The 22,912-nt window shown below is 36.7% G+C and overlaps 1 protein-coding gene across 1 annotated transcript in view; it reads right to left on the reverse strand.

Moving 5' to 3' along the window:
• Positions 1 to 3,092: 3,092 nt before the first annotated feature.
• Positions 3,093 to 22,912, reverse strand: part of UGCG (UDP-glucose ceramide glucosyltransferase) — a 30,635-nt gene continuing 10,815 nt past the window's right edge. The window contains exons 2-9 of the mRNA XM_018086174.2: positions 15,906 to 16,047; positions 12,218 to 12,320; positions 11,245 to 11,346; positions 10,731 to 10,843; positions 8,061 to 8,239; positions 7,546 to 7,632; positions 6,938 to 7,127; positions 3,093 to 5,562 (exon numbers count right to left, since the gene is read on the reverse strand). Coding sequence (XP_017941663.1) covers positions 5,392 to 5,562; positions 6,938 to 7,127; positions 7,546 to 7,632; positions 8,061 to 8,239; positions 10,731 to 10,843; positions 11,245 to 11,346; positions 12,218 to 12,320; positions 15,906 to 16,047 — 1,087 coding nt within the window. The 3' untranslated portion in view covers positions 3,093 to 5,391. The remainder of the gene's footprint in view (positions 5,563 to 6,937; positions 7,128 to 7,545; positions 7,633 to 8,060; positions 8,240 to 10,730; positions 10,844 to 11,244; positions 11,347 to 12,217; positions 12,321 to 15,905; positions 16,048 to 22,912) is intronic.

Below are 22,912 nucleotides of genomic sequence, written 5' to 3' on the forward strand. Positions count from 1 at the left end.
TACATGTATATATAAAAGTTCATACGTAAAAGCGTATGCAGATAAACCTTTACATATGTAGTATATGTATATGCAATAGAGAAATAAAAAGTAAATATACCAACAGAATCCCCCAAAGGCTCCATAGCTTCTTCATGTATTCTGATTTCCAGGGGGTTAAGGGGTCACTTTTGAATGTGTTACTGCATTTTACCAGTGTACTCTACAGGCCTTCTGTTGTCTCAGCACCTCTCCCAATATTTTGGTATCAGAGATAGGACAAAGCTATTGCCAACAAAAATAAGGTACTGTTGAACATGTAAAAATACACTTCCAGGCAACAGGTAAGCCTTAAAAGAGGAAAAGCTGCTCATTGTACAGCAGAGCTTTATATTGACTTGAGCTCGCTGCAACCCTGTAAGCAGATCTAACTTTAACACAGGCCCAGAGGATGTAAAGTCAAGAATAATAACTCACTTTATATCAAAATCCAGTGCAAAGATTTCTTTTGACAGCTCCTGCTTTGTGCTCTCATTGAGCTTATTGGCTTCCTGCAGACGCACATGAGCCTGACCTCTCCCGTTCATCCACAAATTGGCTGCATATAAAATGGACATTAATTCCAGCTGGCACATGGGTTTGGCTGAGGCCCTTCCTTCCTGTCTGCAACAGGGAAAAAGTGCTGGGGGAATGTGTGGAAGGATGAGACAGAAAGAAGCAGCAATACACAAACTTCCAGTGCAAGGCTGTCTGGTTTGCACCTCTTAACTGAGTATCTGCAGTCACATCAACAATTAGGCAAAAATTATTAGATCTGATTAAGATCACAAAGAGGAAGCATATTCTCCCCAGAAGCAAAACTGCACATAAGCGGCAGTCCACTCTTGATCTGATGAGAATTCAAGAAATAAATTATTCCAAAAGCTGTGTTGGAGAGCATTAGAAATACTACTTTACTTTTCACAGGCTCTTAGTTTACAGGAATAAGCTAGCTAGTTATTTTTACCCAAGCTAAGTGTGAAGATGGGCATCACAAACATCTTCCCCTGAAAAGGGTTGTTATCTTCTTTTCAGATACACTCTGTAGGGCTTCTTCACAGAATATTTGCCAGACACTAACTTAAAACTGCCTTTGAAAGGGATGCAGTCTGGACATAACCTTGCAAGGTTATAGCTGAATATGATCCTAAAGCCTTAGGATCCATAGGACTGGCTGGTTTGCTTATGCTTAACAAGATGGATTTGAAGGGAAAACTGGACACTGATCTGCAGGTAGGACTTATCATAGAAAACAGAGTAGAAACTGCTACAAAGAAAGAAACATTTTCAGAAAAGGTTTGCAACATAATGTTGTCAACAGGAACTTTTCACATGAAACTGGTAACTAGAATCTTTAACTCATCCATGGCAGTGACTAAACTGGTCTGAGGCACTTCATTAAACTGTTTGCTTATTGAAAGGTTCAAATTCTAGGGACAAGACAAACAAGCAAAAGCATATTGTGGGGAATTTAACCATAAGAATTATCACTTATTCTCATTTGTGTGAGAGCTGGCAATGGAAATTGGTTTGTGCAATGCAACATTTAAAGCAATCCAACTTTAAAGACTCAGGACCTACAGGACGCACAAAGGCAGAGGGGTTTGGGTTCCATGGTGGGTGGATTGTGGTTTGTTTCAGGTGGGGTTTTTTTGTTAAAAAGCACATCCCAAGTCACTGATTTCAATCACAGTGCAGTTCTACAACACTAAGGTAAGAATCTCGGAGATGACTTTGTGAAGGGAAATTCTCATCTGCCCAGATAACTGCTCTATAAAAATAAACGCTGCCTGTGTCATGGAATTTAGTTTATTTTAAGAGATAAGAAGAGCCTTATGTGAACTTGTGCAATCACTCTGAATATCCAAGTAGTGGACCATTCAGTATAATCTGACCATTAGTTCAAAACTTCAGTTTATGCATTTTCAGAACCAAAAGCTGGATTAAGTTTGAAATTATTGCTATTCTATACACTGCCACTCTCTCTTCTAAGTGTTATTTATACAAGCATAGACACTGTATAAGCTGAAATCACTTTGTATAACTGTAAAAACTTTAAGTATTGCCATACAAAATTTCAGGCTTTCTTAACCTCAATAGTTAGTGTCACAGCTGTTGGAGGACCAGTTCAACCCAAGAATGGCTGGAGCTCACGCCTACCTTAAAATCAGATGGTCAGAAATTAGGTGTGAGAAACAAAAGCCTTCAAGATGAATGATACAGCTTTCAGAAGTGATATATGAAAGCAGATGATCAGAGACAAGCTTTTCCAGATGACAAAACAGACTAGAGAGGAAATGCAGGTAGTCAGCACTCAGCAATAGGAAACAGGAGAGTGGCAAAAGGAATTCAAGTGGGAAAAACTTCAACTGAAAGTACAGAATAAAATGACAACATCACTGAATAGCAGACAGGAAAATAACAGAAGTACTCAGGAAAGAGGATTTAGGTATTGTGTCTGGTGGCTGCAAATGCATTCAGCACAAAATGGACACAGGAACATTTAAGTTTCTATAAATAGTTTTTGAGTAATTCCAGTGGTGTTCGTTTATGCTATGCCTCCAAGATTCCAACAACTGTGTCGTAAACACAGTCTCATACTAAGTTTCACATGAAAATCTTAATAAAGGCTAGGGAAGAGACAAAAAAAAAAAAGCCAAGTCAGATGGCAAAGCAAGTGCAAAGTGCTTTCTTGGTAGTGTACCTGAAAGCAAAAGATCAATACTACTTCTAGATGTCAATGTGTATCATCTCTAAAATCTTAATCTAGACAGACTAGTTACAATAGACAGAGTTCACTCTGTTCACTTGTGAGGTTTTTATACACTAAAGTTGTTCTAAAAAATTTAGGATAACTCAAAATCAGATTTAGGCACATGTAAGTTAATTTCAGCTAAATATAAAATCCCAAAGAGATGGTACGACTGTAAAAAAAACTCAAAACAAAACATACATATTTGTTGCTGTGAAGTCTAATTAGAAATGAAATCAATTAAAACTACCATAAATACTTAAAGCTGTCACATTACAGCATCATTGAACAAAGGAAAAAAAACCCCTGTAGTCCAAACAGATTGTATTCAAAATTTATTTTTAAATAAAAGAAAAAACAAGACAATTATTTTAAATAAACATGGTGTATTCTACACATCTGTAGATCAACACAACTTTACATTAGCTGTTTATAACTTTTAGAAGTACTGTTGCAGCATCTTCTACAACATTTGACAGTGCTGGTTTCTATTTCTTCAATCAAATACCCAAATGAAACCATTTGCTTAAGTGAAGCTTTATTTTTCATAGCCAAAGATGGCTCTACTAATACCAAAGCACCTGTTAAACAATTATCCCCACCCAGGTTTTTTAAAAGGAAGTCTGTTCAGCCTTTTTTTTTTTTGGTTCTGTTCCATTGCCTGCATAGAAATCAGCATAAAGCTAAGTAGCAAGCTAAGCTTCACTTTAGCAGTGCAATGAATGGCATCAAACTTCATGAAACAAATGAAGATACAAACATTGTCAGCAAAATTCAACTATGTCAAAACAATATCAAAAGAAGAATGTTTTTGTGGGTCACAACTAGACTAGCTTTCAGTGTGCAACTTTCCTCAGGAAAAGCGCTTCTTCCTGATTCACATGAAAAGAATGAAGCATGCATCACAAGCCTTTGTTCATACAGAAATGCCCATTAAAAGAGTTCCATGTTATCATAAGGCAAAGGAGATATTAAGGTGGATAAAGCATCTTGGCCCAGAGTATGTTTTACAACACACACACACACACATATTGTACTTGTGTACCATAAGATGGCTAAGGGATTGGCTCAGTAAGGTAAAAAGTTCATTTTTATAAATACATGTCATTATTGCTAATATGCTACACATCATCCTCCAACTTTTAAAGCTGCTTTGTTGACATAACCTTGTAATTAGCAGCTCACATTCATGGTGACAGTAAACTATTCCATATGAAGAAAAGTAAAGCAGCATAAATACAATTATAAAAACAAAAGGCTTATGCAACATTCTTCTCTAGCTTCACTGTGGTTTTTTTTAATTTAAAAGTGTTTGAAGAAAACAAGTCCAGTTCACCACAAATCTGGAAGTTTCACAATGAGGTTGAAAACTAAGGTACAGGGAACAGAGAGGGGGAAAAACATGGCATGCATTATAATCTAGTCCTTTTAGTCATACCACTGGAATACAGAAGTCCAATTTAAAGGCTAGACTAACAGTAGAAGGCAAAAAGCCAAGAGTAGACTTAGTTTTGATATCTAAATTAAGACTACAATTTTAATCAGTAACAGCAAACTCAGCTGGCCCTTTAATATATTCACAATATCTACTGCAACTGAATACTTAATTATGACTAGTATAGGTATGTATGTTCACTTTAAAAAGATAGTAAATACCTGCATCATGAAATTACATTCTTAAGACATTGTGTAAGAAAATAGCTCACGTGTGAAATGTTTCTGAAATGTGTTTCTGCTCCCTTCTATCCCCTATTATGTGTCCCCCCACACCCCAACACACACACAACACTTTCCCCCCCAATAAATGCATTCACTCACAGGGAAAAAACAAATACCCCTTAAAAAAGGATGGAAGTATTGAGGAGATCTGCTTGGCTAGTTACAGCACAGTGCTTAACAAGGTTCAAGACAGAACCAGATCAGACTTGGCCAAAAGATGCCCACAATACATGCCTGACCAGTAATTCCTTCCAGCTCTATCAAACACAGTCCACTTTTGGTTCATTGCAATGATTAAAATATTTCCTATATACATATAGGACATATATACACAAGACTCCAGCTTTAGTTTGTTTTTGCAAAGCAGTTTTACCTTTCTATTCATATTGTTCTGCAGCAACTACAAGAGGTAGGCATAAAGCATTTCAAAGCTTCTTTCCCAAGGTCCCATTACTAGCTCAATTTAGTGGGATAAAACAAAAATCAGCTGTACCTCTGTGCTTTTACTAGGTACAGCCTTGTGCAATCCAGCTGGAAAATAGCTATGTGAACCTTAGATTTGCTAGGCTAACACACCAAGGAGTAAGAAGCTGTTCACATCCAGGAGGATACTTTTTAAAAAAAAAAAAAAAAGTTTACTGCAGAGCATTCTTACAGAAAGTAGATGTCAGGACCAATTCTCTCCATTTCTATTTGTACAGAGGAGCAAGGTACCATTTGGCCAAGACTACAGATGTATTTTCACAGATGCAAGTGCCATGCAAAAATAAATTAAAGAACAGATACCAAACATACAAGTAATAAAACTAATGAAGGTAGATTTTTCTTAAAAGTATATAAACAATTTATAATACTTTTCTTTCCCCCTTCTCTTTTTGACATTCACAGTTACAAATGTGTGGCTATACGTCAAGAATTTCTTCTGCAGTGCCTCCACAACGTAATCTGTAGCGTCCTGTCCTCCAGCTAATAGTGGGGTCCCACAAAGCAGATAGGAAAATATAAATTGTCATGGATTCTCTGATGAACCAAGCTACTGCATAATCAAGTTTTGAAAAACAGAGAGCACCACCCTAAAAACATTAAAAAAAAAAAAGTATTTAAACATACTGATTATTCAAGAGAAACTTTAAAGTAATTTAAAATATTTTATTACAGATAAATCTCTTCTAAAGTTTACTATGCAAATTAATATATCAATAGCAGTTTTCTTTAAAAGGCGAGAATATTTTCTTGTTCAGGACACAGTTACCTATATTAAACCTCAAGAGCATGGCAGAATGACCCAGAAAGTTTGGAAAAAAAAAAAAAAAAAGAGACCTATATGTAGAGCAACAGGCAATGAAAAATGTGGCAATTGCACGTTTTTGAAGATTTTATAAGCTCTTAAGCTTATAAAACTGTGTTCAAGCAGAGACACCAGGTTTTTGTCACAGACCCCAGCATCTATACAGCCCATTCTTGCACATTCCCAGAGGAATGAAATTCAAATAAAGTCTTCGGCCTATTGCATAGGAAAAGTAGGACTAAGAAACAAGGTTTATAGCATCTTGATATTTTCTGCTCCTTTGAGAACTTCCAGCTACATGCAGAGTTTGAAATTAAGGAGGCTTCAGAAGAGGATGAGTAGGCATAGTGATCTTTTCCATGCTGCTCATGATGAAAAGAGTAATCAGAAAGTGACTACTAGACCTTCTGGAGTCCTACAGAATCAACACAAGTCTTAATTTTATTATTTCCACCATGTGCTAAGACTACCAAAATAATATTTTCCAGTATGATAACTGTTTGATAAGTTTGCATACACAAGTAATTATAGATTTGATTTGTATGGCATATGGTCACAACAGAAAATAGTCTAAATAGTTTCTCCAGCATTAGGAGAATAAATGCTGTTCTGATTTGTGACATCTTTCTATAATAAAAGTTTGTGAAAAGCCTCACTCCTAGTAATGGGAAGATTTTATTTTTACAAGTAGGCTACACCTCTCCTCTAGATTTATTATTGCCAAAATAGAGTGAAAAATGTACTTAAGAGTACATATACACCTCAATACAAATAACACTTTGTGACAACAAAGATAAGAAAAAAAAAACAAAACAAAATCTCACAAAGCTGCTGTTCTTGTATTGTTAAAAGAGCTTAAAATTTCTGAATATGCCTAGGTAGAACAGACTGGAAACATGAAGATTAAGGGGACAGATGGACAAACTTTCAGAGCCTACGCAGAGGCAAGTGAATATAGAATACCAAATGGCAACCAAGCACACTTGCTCCTTTTCATGCTACTATAAATGAAGCTGAAAGACTGAGAAGTAACAGGATTTGACCTGTAATTTCCTTCATGTCAAGAGAATTATTTTATTACCGTAATTAGTCTTAGCTTTTGTCTAAAGTAGATGGCAATAGTAACTTTAATAACCTCCAAAGAAAATGAAGTTACATACCTGAACACCTTTTAGTTGAATGTAGTCAAATATAAACCAGGCCAAGCAGTGACACATGAAAAATACCATTATATCCCATCTAAACACATGATGAGCTGCCCATCCAATAACTAGACTGGCAACAAAGCACTCTGAGATTGGCTCACAAATTATTGTGGCAGGCAACATATTAATTCGTAGTTTGGCCCACCTAGGAAAGATAAAAAAAAAACAGTTCTGACTTTGCATTATTCATTATGCCCTCCTCCCCCACCTCATAAAATGAGCCATCATGGTATTTTCTGAAAACGTTAACCTTACTTAATTTACACCTCAAAATAAAATACTCTAAAAAAATCTCCCTTCCAAAGATACCGCAGATACCATTTAAAAGGTACTGAGGCTTGGGAGGTTTTATTTTTTTTTTTTAATACTTGTGTAAGTCATACTCCTGTTCAAAGTTAGTGCCTCTCTCCCAGCACTAAGAAAGAGCTGTACATTGAACTTTAGTATACTGGGCATTACATCAAATTAGCTTGGAAAATGTATTTCCTCTCATTACCAGCTCATTCCCAAAAGAAGCACATGACAGGGATGGGCGTTAAAAGAAGTAAAGATTAAAATTTTACCTGATCATTCTGGACTGAAACTGAGAAATAGAATATGAACCAGAGTTTTGCATTGCAACTTGTGTGGCCATTGCAAATTTCCAGCCCCTGAAAAAGGAATTAGTTATTATAAAAACGTGCAAATAAGAAATGCAAAAACCAATTAGATAACAAACACACAAGAATTTTATTAGTCTTGAAAAGTTTCTTTGGCATTTGTGCCATATTATTACAATGGATATAGGCAAAAAAAAAAGTGCATTATATCAAGACTCTTCACTGGAAAAAAACCAAATACTTAAACCAAGTTCTCAAAAACTTTTCTCTAAAGAAATTGACAGTGACATGGTTTACTTATTTCTAAAAGACTATACTGACAGGATAAAGCACATATTATTAACATGTTTAATATAGATAAGTAAAACTAAGCTGAATACCTCCACTCACAATATGCACCACTTTAAAAAAAAAAAAAAAAAAAGAAAAAATATTTAAACTACATTTAAAGCAACAAGTTTAGTTCAGAGTCATCTTACCGGTCAGCTATAGCTTTGGCCATAAAATAATCTTCAGCAATATACTGTGCAAAAGCTATCAGTCCTCCAGCTTGGTCCAAGACATCCTTCCTCATCAAGCATGACATTCCTGTTACACACTTAAAGCCAGTTAAGTTGGCTGAAATATATGACCTTGGATGGGAAGTTCCAAAATAAACCTGCCAAAACAAAAATAAGCATTTAAAGCTCTGTATATCTGAGTGCTACTCACTGACAACTTTTGCTCTGAACACATGTGGAGGATAAAAGTGTTGGATGTGGCCAATTATGAAAGTGTATTCGGAAAGATCTTTACTACCATTCTAAGAATTTTCTACATTCTAGTGTATCATCATATCTGAGAAATCTATTAGTGTTATTATTGGCTGTGTTTTTACAAATCTATAAGCAGGTTTTAAATTCACATATTGAACTACTGCACTTCATTTGGTATTTCATTTCTAATTGACCGAGGTTGTTCTCAGGGAATATATATATATTAAAAAACCATGAAGCAATGGACTAATCACTAGCATTATTATATTATCTGGTGATAGCCGACAGACAGGTTCTCTCCTTCCTCTTGTGAAAATTAACTGCATTACTGCATACATGTTCTTAGAAACTTACTATATGCCTCTACAGAAGCAGGGGAAATTCATTTACTTAGCATACTTGCAAACAGCAATAGTGAAAACATTCCATTTGTGATTCAGCTAGGGTAGAATTAATTTCTTCTCAGTAGCTACTACAGTGCAGTGGTTTGGACTCAGAATGAGATTGGTGTTGATAATATACTGATGTTTTGGGTTTTTTCTAAGTCATGTTTATGCTAAGTGAAGGACTCTAGTTTTCTTGTGTCATGCTCTGCCAGTGTGGAGGTACACAAAAGAAACTGGGAGGGAGCACAGCTGGGACAGGTACCCTGAACTGACCAAAGGGATATTTCACATCATAGAATGTCATGCCCAGTGTATAAACTGGGAGGAGTTACTCAGGAGAGGGGCCAATCTGGGTTCGTGAACGGGGGTCTGGCGTGGGTCAGTGGGTGGTGAGCAACTGTGTTGTGCATCAGTTGTTTTTCCTTTTTTATTATAATTGTTGTTATTATTATAATTTACAATTATTGCTGTATTTTACTTTATTTTCAATTATTAAACTGTTCTTATCTCAATCTACAAGTCTTACTTTGATTCTCATCTCCATTCCACTAGGGTGAGGGTGACAAGGGGTGGGTTGAGCGAGTGGCTGTGTGGTGCTTGATTTCCAGTTGGGCTTAAACTACAACAGCAAGTCTTTTTACAAGATTCAGTAACTTAAGAGTGTCCTACAAAACAACAGTGGGAATGAATGCTAGCACCTCTTGCTACTCTTCTTAGTATAGACTGTCTTCACACTGGTCTTACAGTAACTCATTCAAGAAAAGGCATGCTCATCTTGCAGTATGCTGGATCTGGAAGCAAAAAGCTCTTCCAGGAATATAGAAGCAGGAGTTGTAATTCCCGCTTTAACAAATAACCATATTCTTGCTTTAGCAACGAGTAGTACTAAGAAACTTGTGCTATACCTCTCTGCTTTTCTCTTGTAAGAGGAAATTCAGACTTTGTACTGTTAAAAGAAAAAATACATAGGAAAAAAACAAAAGAAACAAATCACATGAGCATCCCTCACTCCCTGCAATGATGGAGTACTGAAAATCACTGCATTTTCATCTCTCACATTTCTGTCTTTGATTCCCATCAGTTAGCTTTGGAGACAAAATGCCTTAATACATGCCAGCTCACAATAATAGCTGATTAAATTACATGCCTTGAGATACAAGAAAGAAACAAGAAAACTCAGCTTCTTTGTTCTACAAATGAGAACTTACTGAAAAAGAAGAGATGAGAATAGGACAGAATGAGTTATATGAAGATGGTGGATAAGAATCAACTTTTCACTCTCTCTTACACAAGTATTAGGAGACATGAAATAGCACTACAGAACAGCAAGGGTCAGAGTGAACAAGATCCTGTGGATCCTGTAATAGATCTATTGAATTTCCTGGTAAAGTTACAGACATTCAAAATTTGTATGGATTGCAAGAAACAATGCAAATGATTGTATAAGAAATCTGTTCTTACTAGAATATTAATATATTAAGGATTAGTAAATATGCAAGTCTGCTTCCTGCTCAGGAAGTCTCTCAGCTGAAGGTTGCAGAAAGTTACGACAGTATTATTGGAAAACAGGATATAAGCCTTGCTTTTGTTCTACTCTCCTCAAAGACTCTGCTTGTAAACCCTGCTGGAAATAAGATACTGTGCAAGCCAGACTTTGACTTATGGCCACTTCTGTGTGCCTTTTCAGACATCAAAATTGTGCTTTCTGACTAAGCACTGGAAAGTGTTTTTTGGTTTTAATAATTTTGAAAATCAAATCCATAATTTTCATCCTATAATCTTTATTGTTTGTATTGTAAACTTAAATACTGAATCAATGTTCAGAGCACCACAGAGGAATTTTGGAGCATTTAGAAGTTATTCTAGATAGTTTACAGTGTGACTGCAGCTGAAAATAAATATTTCTTCACTCAAAAGGTACAAGAGGCACAATATAGCTTTCAGTCAGCAAGGTTTTGCAAGAAAAAAAAAGGAAACACCAAACCCTCCCCCAGAACATTTTACTCACCTGTTCAAGAGTAGCAGCAAAACCTTGTCTGTCTGCAACATAGGGAAGCCCATGGACCAAGCCTACTTTTTCAGTCATTTGATTGGCCATATCTGTCAGAGTGTCTGGCGTTACTAAATGACAAAGGAAAGAAAGACGGTTCATGGAGTAATTCCGTCACTAGCAGACTACTGTGGAGAGACACTAATTCTAAATTTATTACCACTATCAAGAGCATATGTACTCTGATGCACAGTATTTTGCAAGAATAAAGTGGTAGAAAAATAATAATATTAGTGATTAACATAATTACTGTGATCAACAATAAGTACAATGGAAACAGTTTGAACAGTATTTTTAAAGGTATTTTCACCTTTAATTAGAAATTAACCCCTTTTTATACCATAAAAATGTTTTTTCCAGACTTTAAACTTTAATTTCTACTTATATTCTCAGTAAAAATGGTCTCCAACAACTGCTTGCCTACAGTGAGTAAGTGCAACTCAAGAGTCAGAACATTACAACACACACCTACCTCTGATTCCACTATCACAAATCCATATAAGATCATATTTGGCAACTTCATAGCCAGGCATTAAGTTGTTAATCTTGGGGTTGATGCCAACCTTCTTGCCACCTAAAAAATACAAGCATCATTCACAAATAATGTAAAGGGTTTTCTGGAATTCAGACACAGTACCGAAATTATTTCTATATACTAACTGAAGAGTAAATGTTTACCCGCCGATTCCTAAATTCCATTTTTATGCAAAGGATTTACCTTCATGCCTATATTTTAGATCTTACTATAACTGGGGAAATAAAAGGGAAAAAAATATTCAAAGGCTTCCTCAAAATGGAGGGGTAAAAAGATTATTGTAATTAAAAGGACAGTAAAACTACAAAGCTAATTACAACATTTTGTAAGGTAACTATTATCTCTTATTTCTTAAGACTACGATTATGACCCTTATACTCTACAATAATTTTAGCAGAAAAATGAAAAAGGAGCAGAATAAAGAGAGACACACTCTTTTGCATCCAGCTGACAGACGTGGTCCAGTTTGCTTCATACCAGAGAAAAAACCCAACAACATTCGACTACCTTGTTCTAATATACCCTCCCTCCACTAATTCAAATATAAAGCAAAGAACGAGCTCTACAGTCTAAGCAGAGGAAAAAGTATTGTTGCAGGACCTCAAGCTCAAATACAGCCACAATTCAAAGTCACTTCCTGCACATTTAGTTCAGTGCAAAGACAGAATTTAAACTGCTATTTTAAAATTAGAAGGAAAAAATGTAGGGGTTAAATAAACCATTCTTCCTAAAGTTTTCTTGGACTGATGTCACAGACTGTGACTACAAACATACTTTTTACCCCAAACTGGTAATTAAGCTACAGAATAAACACGAGCTGAACAAGATATCTACTAATTTTAGAATACTGTATATTGAGTTGAGTACCTAACATTTGACAAGAGTCCCACCTTCAAGTTGCACTGCTTACCTATAAACAGTCTAGCATCAACATTTGGGTATTTGCCAAGGAGCTTTTTGCACACATCAATAGCAGGATCATCATGATCTTGTACACAGAGTAGTACTTCATACTAGTAAAAAAAAAAAAAATGTATACACTCACATATATATTTATGAACATACAGCTAATATCCATACGGTCTACGAATAAAGTTTAATAGAGTAGCAAGCTAAAAAAAAATAAAGAGTGCTGTTATAAAATTAAAACCAAAGAGGTTGTTTTACAGCTAAATGAGTATTTTTAATGCACTTGAGAAGAAAGAAACCAGGCTGTATCTCAAACTCTTCTGCTGAAGAACATGACTTTCTCTGTTATCAAAGGGTTTCTATTAGTAATGAAATAACACATTCTGGTATACAAGGTAACATTTTTGTTTCCTCTTCCATTTTTGTTCACATATGAATCTTAAATCCAATATTATACTCAATGAAATTACAGCACTCAAAATATTAAAGGAATGAGGCTGTGATACACTTTGACTGCATGTCTCTGAACTACATCTTCCACTCCTTAACTTTGTAGATACACAGGTAGAATAGAGTTGGGAGACAACCCACAGAGACCAGTATAAGTACATATGTGCACCTAATTGTATAACAAAGCTAAGCTCAGGAACATGTATATGCATCTGTATATTCCTCATTAACAAAGCAATGGTTGAAAGAACAACAAGAGGTAAGGGAAAACTGTAGCTGTGTCAGCAATCGAGCTCCATGCTTATTACATGAGCTACAGAGGGCATGTGAAGAAATAGCGTTTTAAGAATCACTCAGCCTTGAGGTTGCTCTGCATGCTTTGACAAAGGTACTTCTGCTTCTGCATTAACAGCAAATTCCTTGAATACTTCTAACCTGATACAACTTTTTTTCCCCTGTTAAAATTACTGAATTATTAGAAGCTATTAGAGCTCTAATACAAATAATAAAATACAGCAAATGCAAATTTCTGGTCAAGATACCTAGAAGCCATTTTTACAGCCCAAGATTGAAAAATTCAATCACAACAAGAAACAATTTTCTGGGACCACATCTTTCAGTAGCTGCTGTAAATAAGAGTTCCAACTAGTGATCAAAACAGTCCTTATTCTCCTTTATACTATTCTATCACCTAATTGGACTTTATTTTCCCTAAACTACTTGAGCAAAAAGTAACCTGAACTTTGAAAGCTGCCTGTGGGCTCTGTGATGACAACTTCTGATGTTCTTACTCAGTAAGAAGTATTTCATACAAAAGAAGATATTATGTTAAATACATACATACTTTCAATTAAAAAGTGGTATTGCCATACATAAAACACCCAACTACTCTAACTGCATTCAGAATATTGTGGAAATTTAAAATTATTAACCACTAAATGGGAGTCAAGACTTGTTTTAACTACCCTAGCACTACAAACTATCAGACAAACACATCTCTACCTCTCAGAATGCAAACTCAAAGCCTCTTTGGCCAAAGAGGAAGCAGTGTTTGATTTCTACCATCTTATCAGCACGGAAAACAGAATTTAAAAAGTAAAAGACCTGTATCATTAAACAGACACGTCCTTCTATCACAACAGAACAATCTTGGCAGCATGAACACCATAGAAATAACTGAAGAAATTAGTTCTTTATTGATCATCAAATTAGATTTGTAAAATAAAACTATTTTGCCTAGTAATTAAATAATTAGTCTTCAATCCACAGTAGCAATGGCATTCTATAGCCATGTTCTCCAAGAAATTCAACCAGAAATAAAAAAAAAACAAAAACACTTTCCAGACTCCAATATTTGAAAACAGAAAAAAAAATCACAGTACATGGCATTTGTATGCAGTAACAAAGTAAAAAACTACAAAATGTATAATAAAAGCAAAAGGAATCCAAAGATGCTTATCTACATAAACATTACCATCAGCTTTACTTAATATGAATAGAGAGACTTCTGTGACAATTACAATACATACAGTAGCTAAGAACTGTTCACTGATAAAAATAATACACGTAAGCCCTTCAGTTTAGAAACTGCACTACCAGATTCTATTCAAGACAAAGCTATTTCACACATGGAGTATCACAAAAGAAAACTGGTATCGCTGCAGGTTGAGTTCACCTTCACTGGAAGAAGTCTAATCTTAAATTTTCATAATAATTTCTCCCTGGACAGCTGAACTTTGAATACGAGGCAATACTGTTGTTCTAATTTTTGTGGTCAATCTCTTGAAAGAAGTACTTCTGCAAAATAACTATGAAAGTGTTTGCCAACGGTTTGGGGATCTTGCTTGTACTGTATAATCTGTGCCCCAGTAAACTGAAGCATTCACACATGTATTTTCACTCTCCTTGAGAAAAATATGATTGTCACTATTGTTATCTGAAATTTAGATATCTGTAGAGCAGCAACATTTTAAGACTGCTATCCATATATTATCAGAATTATGGATCGAGACTCTCTCTCAAAAAGCAAGATCCAGTATAACTGTTTTGCTGAGTTCTGATGTAAGTTTTATTTGATGTCAAATGTTTCAGCTGCATAATGTTTTGATGCTCATTATGGTCATAAAATAGCTTAAGATATTGCTGAAGGTTCTTTGCATTGTTTGCAATATTGGCATACAGCATACACAGTATGCCTTAAGTATGTTTTAAAAAGTGCTTGGCCACACTTTATCGCACTTTGTGGAGTTGAAAGGATTAATACATTCATGCCTGAACCTTTTCAAAAGGTCCTCAAGCTTCATTACAGAAAAACTACCCAACTTTTAATAAGTTCCAAATGATGGGGATTTTTGTTTGTTTTACCCTGCCTACTTAGCATTTAAGTTTAAAGCTCCCTCAGAACACGAAAAGGAAACTTACAATACAGCTTACGCAAACCTTTTACAACTGCAGCAGCAGTGTCAGATGCAGTTTTGAGAAGAATTGAGAAAAGAGGAGTTTTTTTATTAAAACTAAATTTCAAATTTCAGAAATCAGCAGATACACAGTAGAAAGTGTATTTCTTTTCCCACCCACGGGAGCATACATCAAATACTGAATGATGCAGCAAGCACTGATAGATTTGTCTTTTAAGTTGTAAGTTCCCTAGAGCAAGGACAGCATCTGACACACTTATCACTTATATTACAAATTCAAAGAGTGTTTAACAGCCAATGTACACTTTTAACAACTATTTGCTTCCCAACAACAATAAGTGGCTTGGAGACTCTCCTACCTACCAACAACTGGTGAGGTGTACCACCTCATCACTGAGCAATTACTCATTAGATGTGCCATCAGCAAGAACCATCAAAAAGGCTATCAGTTAGGAGTTCTCTTTTGGAGGATCTGTTATAGAGAAGTAGTCAACTGAGGAGGATGTCTTGCCTCTAAAATGATCTTTTATAGCAGTAAGAAACCTTTCAATATATAAACACCACACTATGGGGATAATGACTACGCAAATCTTAATGAAGTGTACAATACGTTTCGTCCCTAAGCCCTGGACATATTCCTCAGCAGACAGCTTTTTAAAAATGACTAAGTTTTGTTTGCATCATGTAAAATATATAATTATACATTCGCTGCAGAAGGAATAACAATCCCAAACATAATGAAGTTGCATAGTTCTCATCCAAGCTTCTCATATGACTTTTTGAGGCATGGAAGGGGACAAAGACACTAAATAATATACGTACTTTTGGATAATCCAGTTCAAAGAAGGTTTCTAAGTTGTTGATCAGGTTAGGATCCACACCTTTTAAAGGCTTTAGAAGTGAAACACCAGGAAGCTTGCTATATGGCTGTTTGTCTGTGGCTTTCTTATTGAGGTGGAGGCGCCTGTAATGAGAAAGAGCATATAACAACACTTAAGAAAACACTCTAGAAAATGCTATTCAAAATACAGTCAGAATTTAGAAAGCTTGAGAGTTATAACTGCTGCCCAAAAAAATAGTTTTAGTTGTTGAAAAAAAAGCTATTTTTATATCTCACAGTTGATGTGTTGAAGGCAATGCCTAAAAAAACCTTAACTTAACATGTAGGTTAAATTCAACCTTATTCAACTTATTAGACACTTCAGATTAACGCATTTTGCGCTACGCATTTTGAACAGCAAGGGTATTACTTTTTTCAAACTGCAGCAGAGACAAGATTTTCCTGCCTTCTTCCACAGCATTAAAACTCACAGTATTATAACAAGATGATAATAATAAAACCCAACGCATTATAAATAAGGCAAAAAAGCGAAATGGTGAGGTGCCTCTTCCTACTTTAAGTTATGCAAAATTTAGAGCAAGATGAAAGCACAGGGGAAATAGCTGATTCTACTGATCAACTCGTTAACAAACAAATCCAAGAAAATAATAAGAATCAGTCAACTGCAGTATGAAAAAATCCTAGAAACTGGACATCAGGCTGGGTCAGAACATAGATAAACTTTTACACACAATTTAAAAGTTACTATTTTTCAGCAATGAATCAGAATTGTTTAGTTGGAAGAGACCTTTAAGATCATTGAGTCCAGCTCTTAACACAGCACTGCAAGTTCACGTCCCTAAATGTCACATTGAACATACAAAATATATTCACAATAATGTCACAACTCACTAATGTGAACATTTAATCCCACACTTCTGCGTGAATGAATGCAAAATTAAATTCTGAAATCTTGATGGGCCAGTATACAATCAAATTTCCATCAGGTAAATATATATACACAAGTAACTAAAGAAGAAGTATTTGCTGAAACATGAAATTTGCAAGTTAGCATACATACTGCACAACATAGCTCTCTACCACACATAGTAATCAGATTCAAAGGCTATTTTATTGCAACATGTACCTAATATCAATTCTTAACTTAAACATTCACCAGGTGAAATTACTGAACTATGAAGGAGCTCCAGTAGGAGAAGAAGAAATTCCAGGAGTTCTCTAGAATTTTTTTTCCTGAAATGAGGCAGTGACATTTGGTACCTAATCAGTCCCTCCCTCCTTTTAAGCAGGTTCACAGCTGCACATCTTGGGCATAATGTTACAGAGAATGAACAATGGGTTCAACAAAAAGGCAGAAAGGCAAAGCAGATTATGTCCTTGTACTGCTGTTGAGCCCAGGCCTGGGCTTTATAGAGGTAAATGGAAATGCTGAGCATTTAACAGCCAAGGGATGGTCTAGACCAAAGTAAAAAAAGCAACAGTTCATACAGGTACCCCAGACAAAGATTGCCTTAGTAATATTCACAAACATGACTGCAAACAAGGCCTTTAGAGTCATTAAAAAAGTAGAGTCTCAAGAATGCAACTTTGACCAGGAGGATCAAAAAGTAGATACTGCAAGGGGAAAAACCCAAAACCAGACTCTAGCAATGCACGTAGCTTCGTACAGAGGCAAAAGCCCTGATAAGCAGGAAATACAAGAAGGAAGTGGCAGAGTAAATGGGAAAAGATAAGAAAGGAAAACATGAAGACAACTTTGAGGCAGGACTGTGATAAATAAGCACTAAGTTATAAAACCACGGAATCTTGCAAGGCATCATATTACTGACATATCATGCTGACACAGAGTATTATGCAGGTGATTGAATTACAGCAGGAAAAGCCTACAGACTGTGCAAGAGGGGGAAACCTTGCAAAACATGCAAATAAGGCATGCAGCATTATCGCAATCTGTTCAGCTACAAAGCACCGCACACTCTTGACAGCAAATGGCAAAACTGTCCCTAACATACTATCTTTAAGTAAGACTTGAGTTCACGTGCTATTCATAACATTGCACAGAAGTGGCAGCCTGCCATTCTGAAAGCACTGTGGCACTGTGACACTAAAGTAAAGTAATTTCCACGCCAGTAATTGCAGTACTCTGCTAGACTCCATGTAGCAGCAGGTAAAGTAACAGTAAACCAGATCATTTTACACAGAGGACTATTTGTGAAGCGGCACACTCTGACACAGAATTAAAGTTACAATTAAAACCCTACTGTCACCAGAGAAACAGGCCAACTGTTATAAAAAAAAGTTACAATATTGAAATTAAGGCTAACATTTAACATGGAAGTCAAAATAATAGACTAAATTTAAACAACATCAACACTGTTGAAGCAAGTATACTCTAAATGAAGTTCTGTGTGCTACAGAACATGCACTGAAGTCTCCAAAGCAGAGGTAAGATGAAGTTGGTATTTTCGAGCACTAACTTGTGCTTATGGTGGTTTAATTCTCTCAGACAGGTGTTGTGATCAGAGCAGTCCTCATTACTACATAACTTCTGTATGTATAGTTCAAAATCATAAAGCAAAGCAATCCTTTCTCAACATTTGTATCATGTATAGAATAACGTATTATTTTGCATTGAAATTAGCCCAAAGCAGCCAAAAACACTAATTATACTTGCTTAATGCATTTTTCCCACCTCTGCCTAATGCAGTAAGCTTGCAGAAAAACACTACACCAAGGAACATACAATGGTTCAATGACATTGAGCTCTGCAACAGATGTTGGCAGAGCACTGTTTACAGGGACTTGCAGATAGTGCACGTGAAAACCTAAGTAGCCAGGCTGTATCTAAGCACTTTTGCACCTACATTTATTAAATGAATCATCCTGCAGCCTCTGGATAGTAAAACTGAAATTCCTTCTTATACAGTCTGGTTCTGGTATATGTGGGTGGGGAAACTAAAAAAAAACAAAAAAACCAAAAAAAAACAAAACAAAACAAAAAACAGCAGGATGGATAATGGTGTCAAGAGCTGTAGTTCAACCACCCAGTATCATGGAAGAAGCATCTGCAAGATTTTCTCAAACTCTGTTCCTTACCACAATAATAATTAACCCACAGAAGCAACTGTAACCTAGATTTCCTCTCAGCAGAGGAAAACAAGTATTTCCAAAGACAAAACCTTGACAAGCAAGTTATCACTGCTCAATATACTATATGATAAATTCTTGCTAATCTGTATCAGATTAAGCAGTAAGATTTTTTTTTTAAAGGCCAAGACTATACTTCCTCTCCACACCTCATTAAGGGTAGAAGAATATTACAATCAAATGCTTTGGGTTGAAAGAGATCTTAGACATCATCTATTTCCAACTCCCTGTCACCGGTAGGGATACCTTCTGCTACAGTAGCTGGCTCAACCTGGCCTTGAACACTTCCAGGGATGGGGCATCCACAGCTTCTCTGGGCAACCTGTGCCAGTATCTCACCACCCCCACAGTAAGATTTTAGGAAGAAATTCTTTATCTAAAACTACTCTCTTTCAGTTTTAAGCCATCACCCCTTGTCCATGACCTTCTAAAAAGGCCCTCTCCATCTCTCTTGTAGGTAGTATTCTAGAGAAAACAAAAACCTTGCTACCTTAGACAGATTGCTGGGTCTCTGAGACACAAACCTTCTACAAGCAGCTGAAAACACCTCACTCTTTATTCACTCATTTCAACCTTCTGTCAGCAGCTACTTTAAGAACTATCCTATTAGAGGGAGATAAGTAAGTCTTGATCAGAAATGTGTAACAGATAGTTAAATATTGCGAGACAGCAAAACAAGATGCAGAAACCACTGATGATATTCCTTGAAGACTGTGGTTTCACAGGCCATCGAGATAAGCTAGCAGATCACTACTTCTGAAAGGGACTGGTTTTCCTGCTTCTATTTCTGTATTTTTAGTGAGCTGAACCATCTCACACAGGTCTTGCTGGAGCGTTGATCTGTTGTGGAATACCAAACACAAGGTCTCAGCATGAACAGGAGAAAGAAGTTGCAAGATTATTCTGCTTCTTTTTGTAACTGAAAGGTAGAAAGGATGAGCTCCATACATCTTCCTTACTTTACATATATACATATATATAAATATATATACATTTATAAACACCCCCATGTATTTAACCACATATATGTGTAGTTAAAACACTTTCAAAAGTTGGCATCTTTATCCACAGGAAAAAAAAAAAAGAAATTTGCTACTGGTATATCACACTGGTTAATGCATTAAATACAATTTAAAAAGATTGGAGGATTTCAAAAACTTTGCAGACAACCCCTAAATTCATGAATTAGCAGCACCCTTGCTTCATAAAGACTACTATTAGCATATTTAAAATCCTACCATATTAATGTAATGGTATGAAGACAAATCCATATCAGAAAGCATAGATAACTACCAAATAAGTTTCAGTACCTCAAAGCAGTAACTTTTTATACAGTCATTCGATCATCACAATTAAGTAATCAAGAACACTTTTTATATAGAGAAAGCTCTTTTCTATGTAAAATAATGTATGCATAATAATGTCCTTGGGACAACTTTTTAACAGATCAGGAGCACAAGTAGTTTCTCCTCTGTCCTTCCAGCTGCAAAGAAGGATGAGAGAAGAAACGGCAAAGGAAGACCCAGCAAATTAATACCTGGCTCTGTAACTGGTGTCACTGACATAATTCTGAGTTTCTTGATCATGGGTTGGTTTATATGACACCATGCCTGCTGCAACAGATGGAGTACCTGTCTCAAAGAGGAGAAAAGGGATTTTTGCATAGGAGTTAGCAGGGCTCACTGAAAGAACTTTAAACTGTATTTGAAGGGGGAAGGGATAAAACCAGACTCTCTAGGGATAAGTCTGGGTCCTTCAGTCTGCCATCTCAGTGGAGTTAGGGGATTGAGATCCACATGGCAGCAGAAACACAGGAGTCACTGAAGTGCTAAAAACCACTAACGTCTCTGCAAACTCCACATAGGAAAACCTCTCTCCAAAAATGTGGCAGGATTAATTGCCCAGCTGAAGTTCATCTACAACAACGCATGCAGCATAGGCCTCAAACAGGAAGGGCTGGAAGCTATTGTGAGGCTGGAAAACTATGACAGTTATCAATATGGAACATGGTGAGATGACACACAACTGAAGTGCTACAATGGATGGCTTTTGGGGCCAGTTCTTTTTAATATCTATACTGATGATCTGGACAACAGGACCAAATGCGCCCTCAGTGAGCTTGCATATGACCCTAAGTTGGGTGGGAGTGTTGATCTCTTGGAGAGCAGGAAGGCTCTGGAGAGGGATCTGGACAGGCTGAATTGATGGGTCAAGGCCAGCTGTATGGGGTCCAACAAGGCAAAATGCCAGGTCCTGCCCTTGGGTCACAACAACCCCAGGCAGCGCAACAGGCGGGGGGAAAAGTGGTTGGAAAGCTGCCCAGCAGAAAAGGACCTGGCAGTGCTGCTGGACAATCGGCTGAACTGCAGACAGCAGTGGGACCAGGTGGCCAAGGAGGCCAATGGCATCCTGGCTTGGATCAGCAATAGTGTGGCCAGCAGGACCAAGGAAGAGGTTGTCCCCCTGTACTTGGCACTGGTGAGGCCACACCTCAAATCCTGGGCCCAGTTTTGGGCCCCTCACAGCAAGAAAGACACCGAGGTGCTGCAGCATGTCTAGAGAAGAACAAGGAAGCTGGTGAAAGGTCTGGAGCACAAGTCTTGTAAAGGAGCAGCTGAAGGAGCTGAGGGTGTTTAGTCTGGAGAAAAGATGGCTCAGGGGAGAACTTATTGCTCTCTACAACCACCAGAAAGTAGGTTGTAGCACAGTGGGAGTCAGTCTCTGCTCCCAGGTGACAAGACAAGAGGAAATGGCCTCAAATTGTGCCAAAGGAGGTTTAGGTTGAGTATTAGGAATAATTTATTCACCAGAAGGGTTACCAAGCATTAGAATGGGCTGCCCATGGAAGTAGTAGAGTCACCAAACCTGTAGATAGTTAAAAAATGTTTAGATGTGGCACTTACAGACATGGTTTAGTGCTAGGTTAACAGCTGGACTTGATGATCTTAGAGAGCTTTTTCAACTTCGACTAAGATTTTTTTACTAGATATAACATTATATAATATATATCAATATAATTATATTTTATATAATAAATATGTATGTGCAGGTTTTTGCCTGCCTGTGAAGGTGGGAGGGATGGGGTCTATAGAAGCAGCCACTGTCATAGCTCTGGTCCATCCCACAAAGAAGCAAAACTAGACACTTGTGCACGGAGGCAGAGAAACACAACTAAGGCTGAATAACATGCTGTTATCAAGTACTTATTTCTTATACTTTTATACCCACATTTAAGCATGCAGGCATACTACTGTTGCAATAGTAGGTCTATTACACTCCTCTTTATGGACCTTCTAGACTTCAGAGATTCAAAAACCTGAAACATAGGTCAAACGAAAAGCAGTGGCCACAGCTCTCTTAGTAAATGGAGAGAATTATTCCTAAAGCAAGAAACAAACACCTTGATCTTGTTTTCAGCCTTTTTTCCCCTTGAGTGAAGCTTTATAACGTAGCTGAACCAGTTTAACTACAGGCTACTGCTCCAAGGCACTCCTTCTTCCCTCCTTTCCCCTCTTCTGGGACGTCCCGTGCTTCTCATCAGTGTTGATATTTGTCTAATCCCACAGTAAATTAGCTGAGATACATAAACTACCACAAAACTATTACCACACATAATGTTAGCATGTCATCAATTTAACCTAGCTAGTTTGAAAGGATGTGGCAAGATGATCATGTAGTTTCACTGGCAGCAAAGATTCCCCAAAAATCCTTCTCCTGTGTTACCATCAACACCAACCAAACAAGGTATCATGCCGGTACCGATGCCCATACAATCCTGCTTCAATTCATTCACTTAACAGAAAGTTAAACCTGTTTTTTTTTTCCTTGCAATTCAGATTGC

The sequence above is a fragment of the Manacus vitellinus genome, unplaced genomic scaffold (genome assembly GCF_001715985.3).
Source record: "Manacus vitellinus isolate BGI_N305 unplaced genomic scaffold, ASM171598v3 scaffold_9_pilon, whole genome shotgun sequence".
Classification (NCBI taxonomy): Eukaryota; Metazoa; Chordata; class Aves; order Passeriformes; family Pipridae; genus Manacus; species Manacus vitellinus.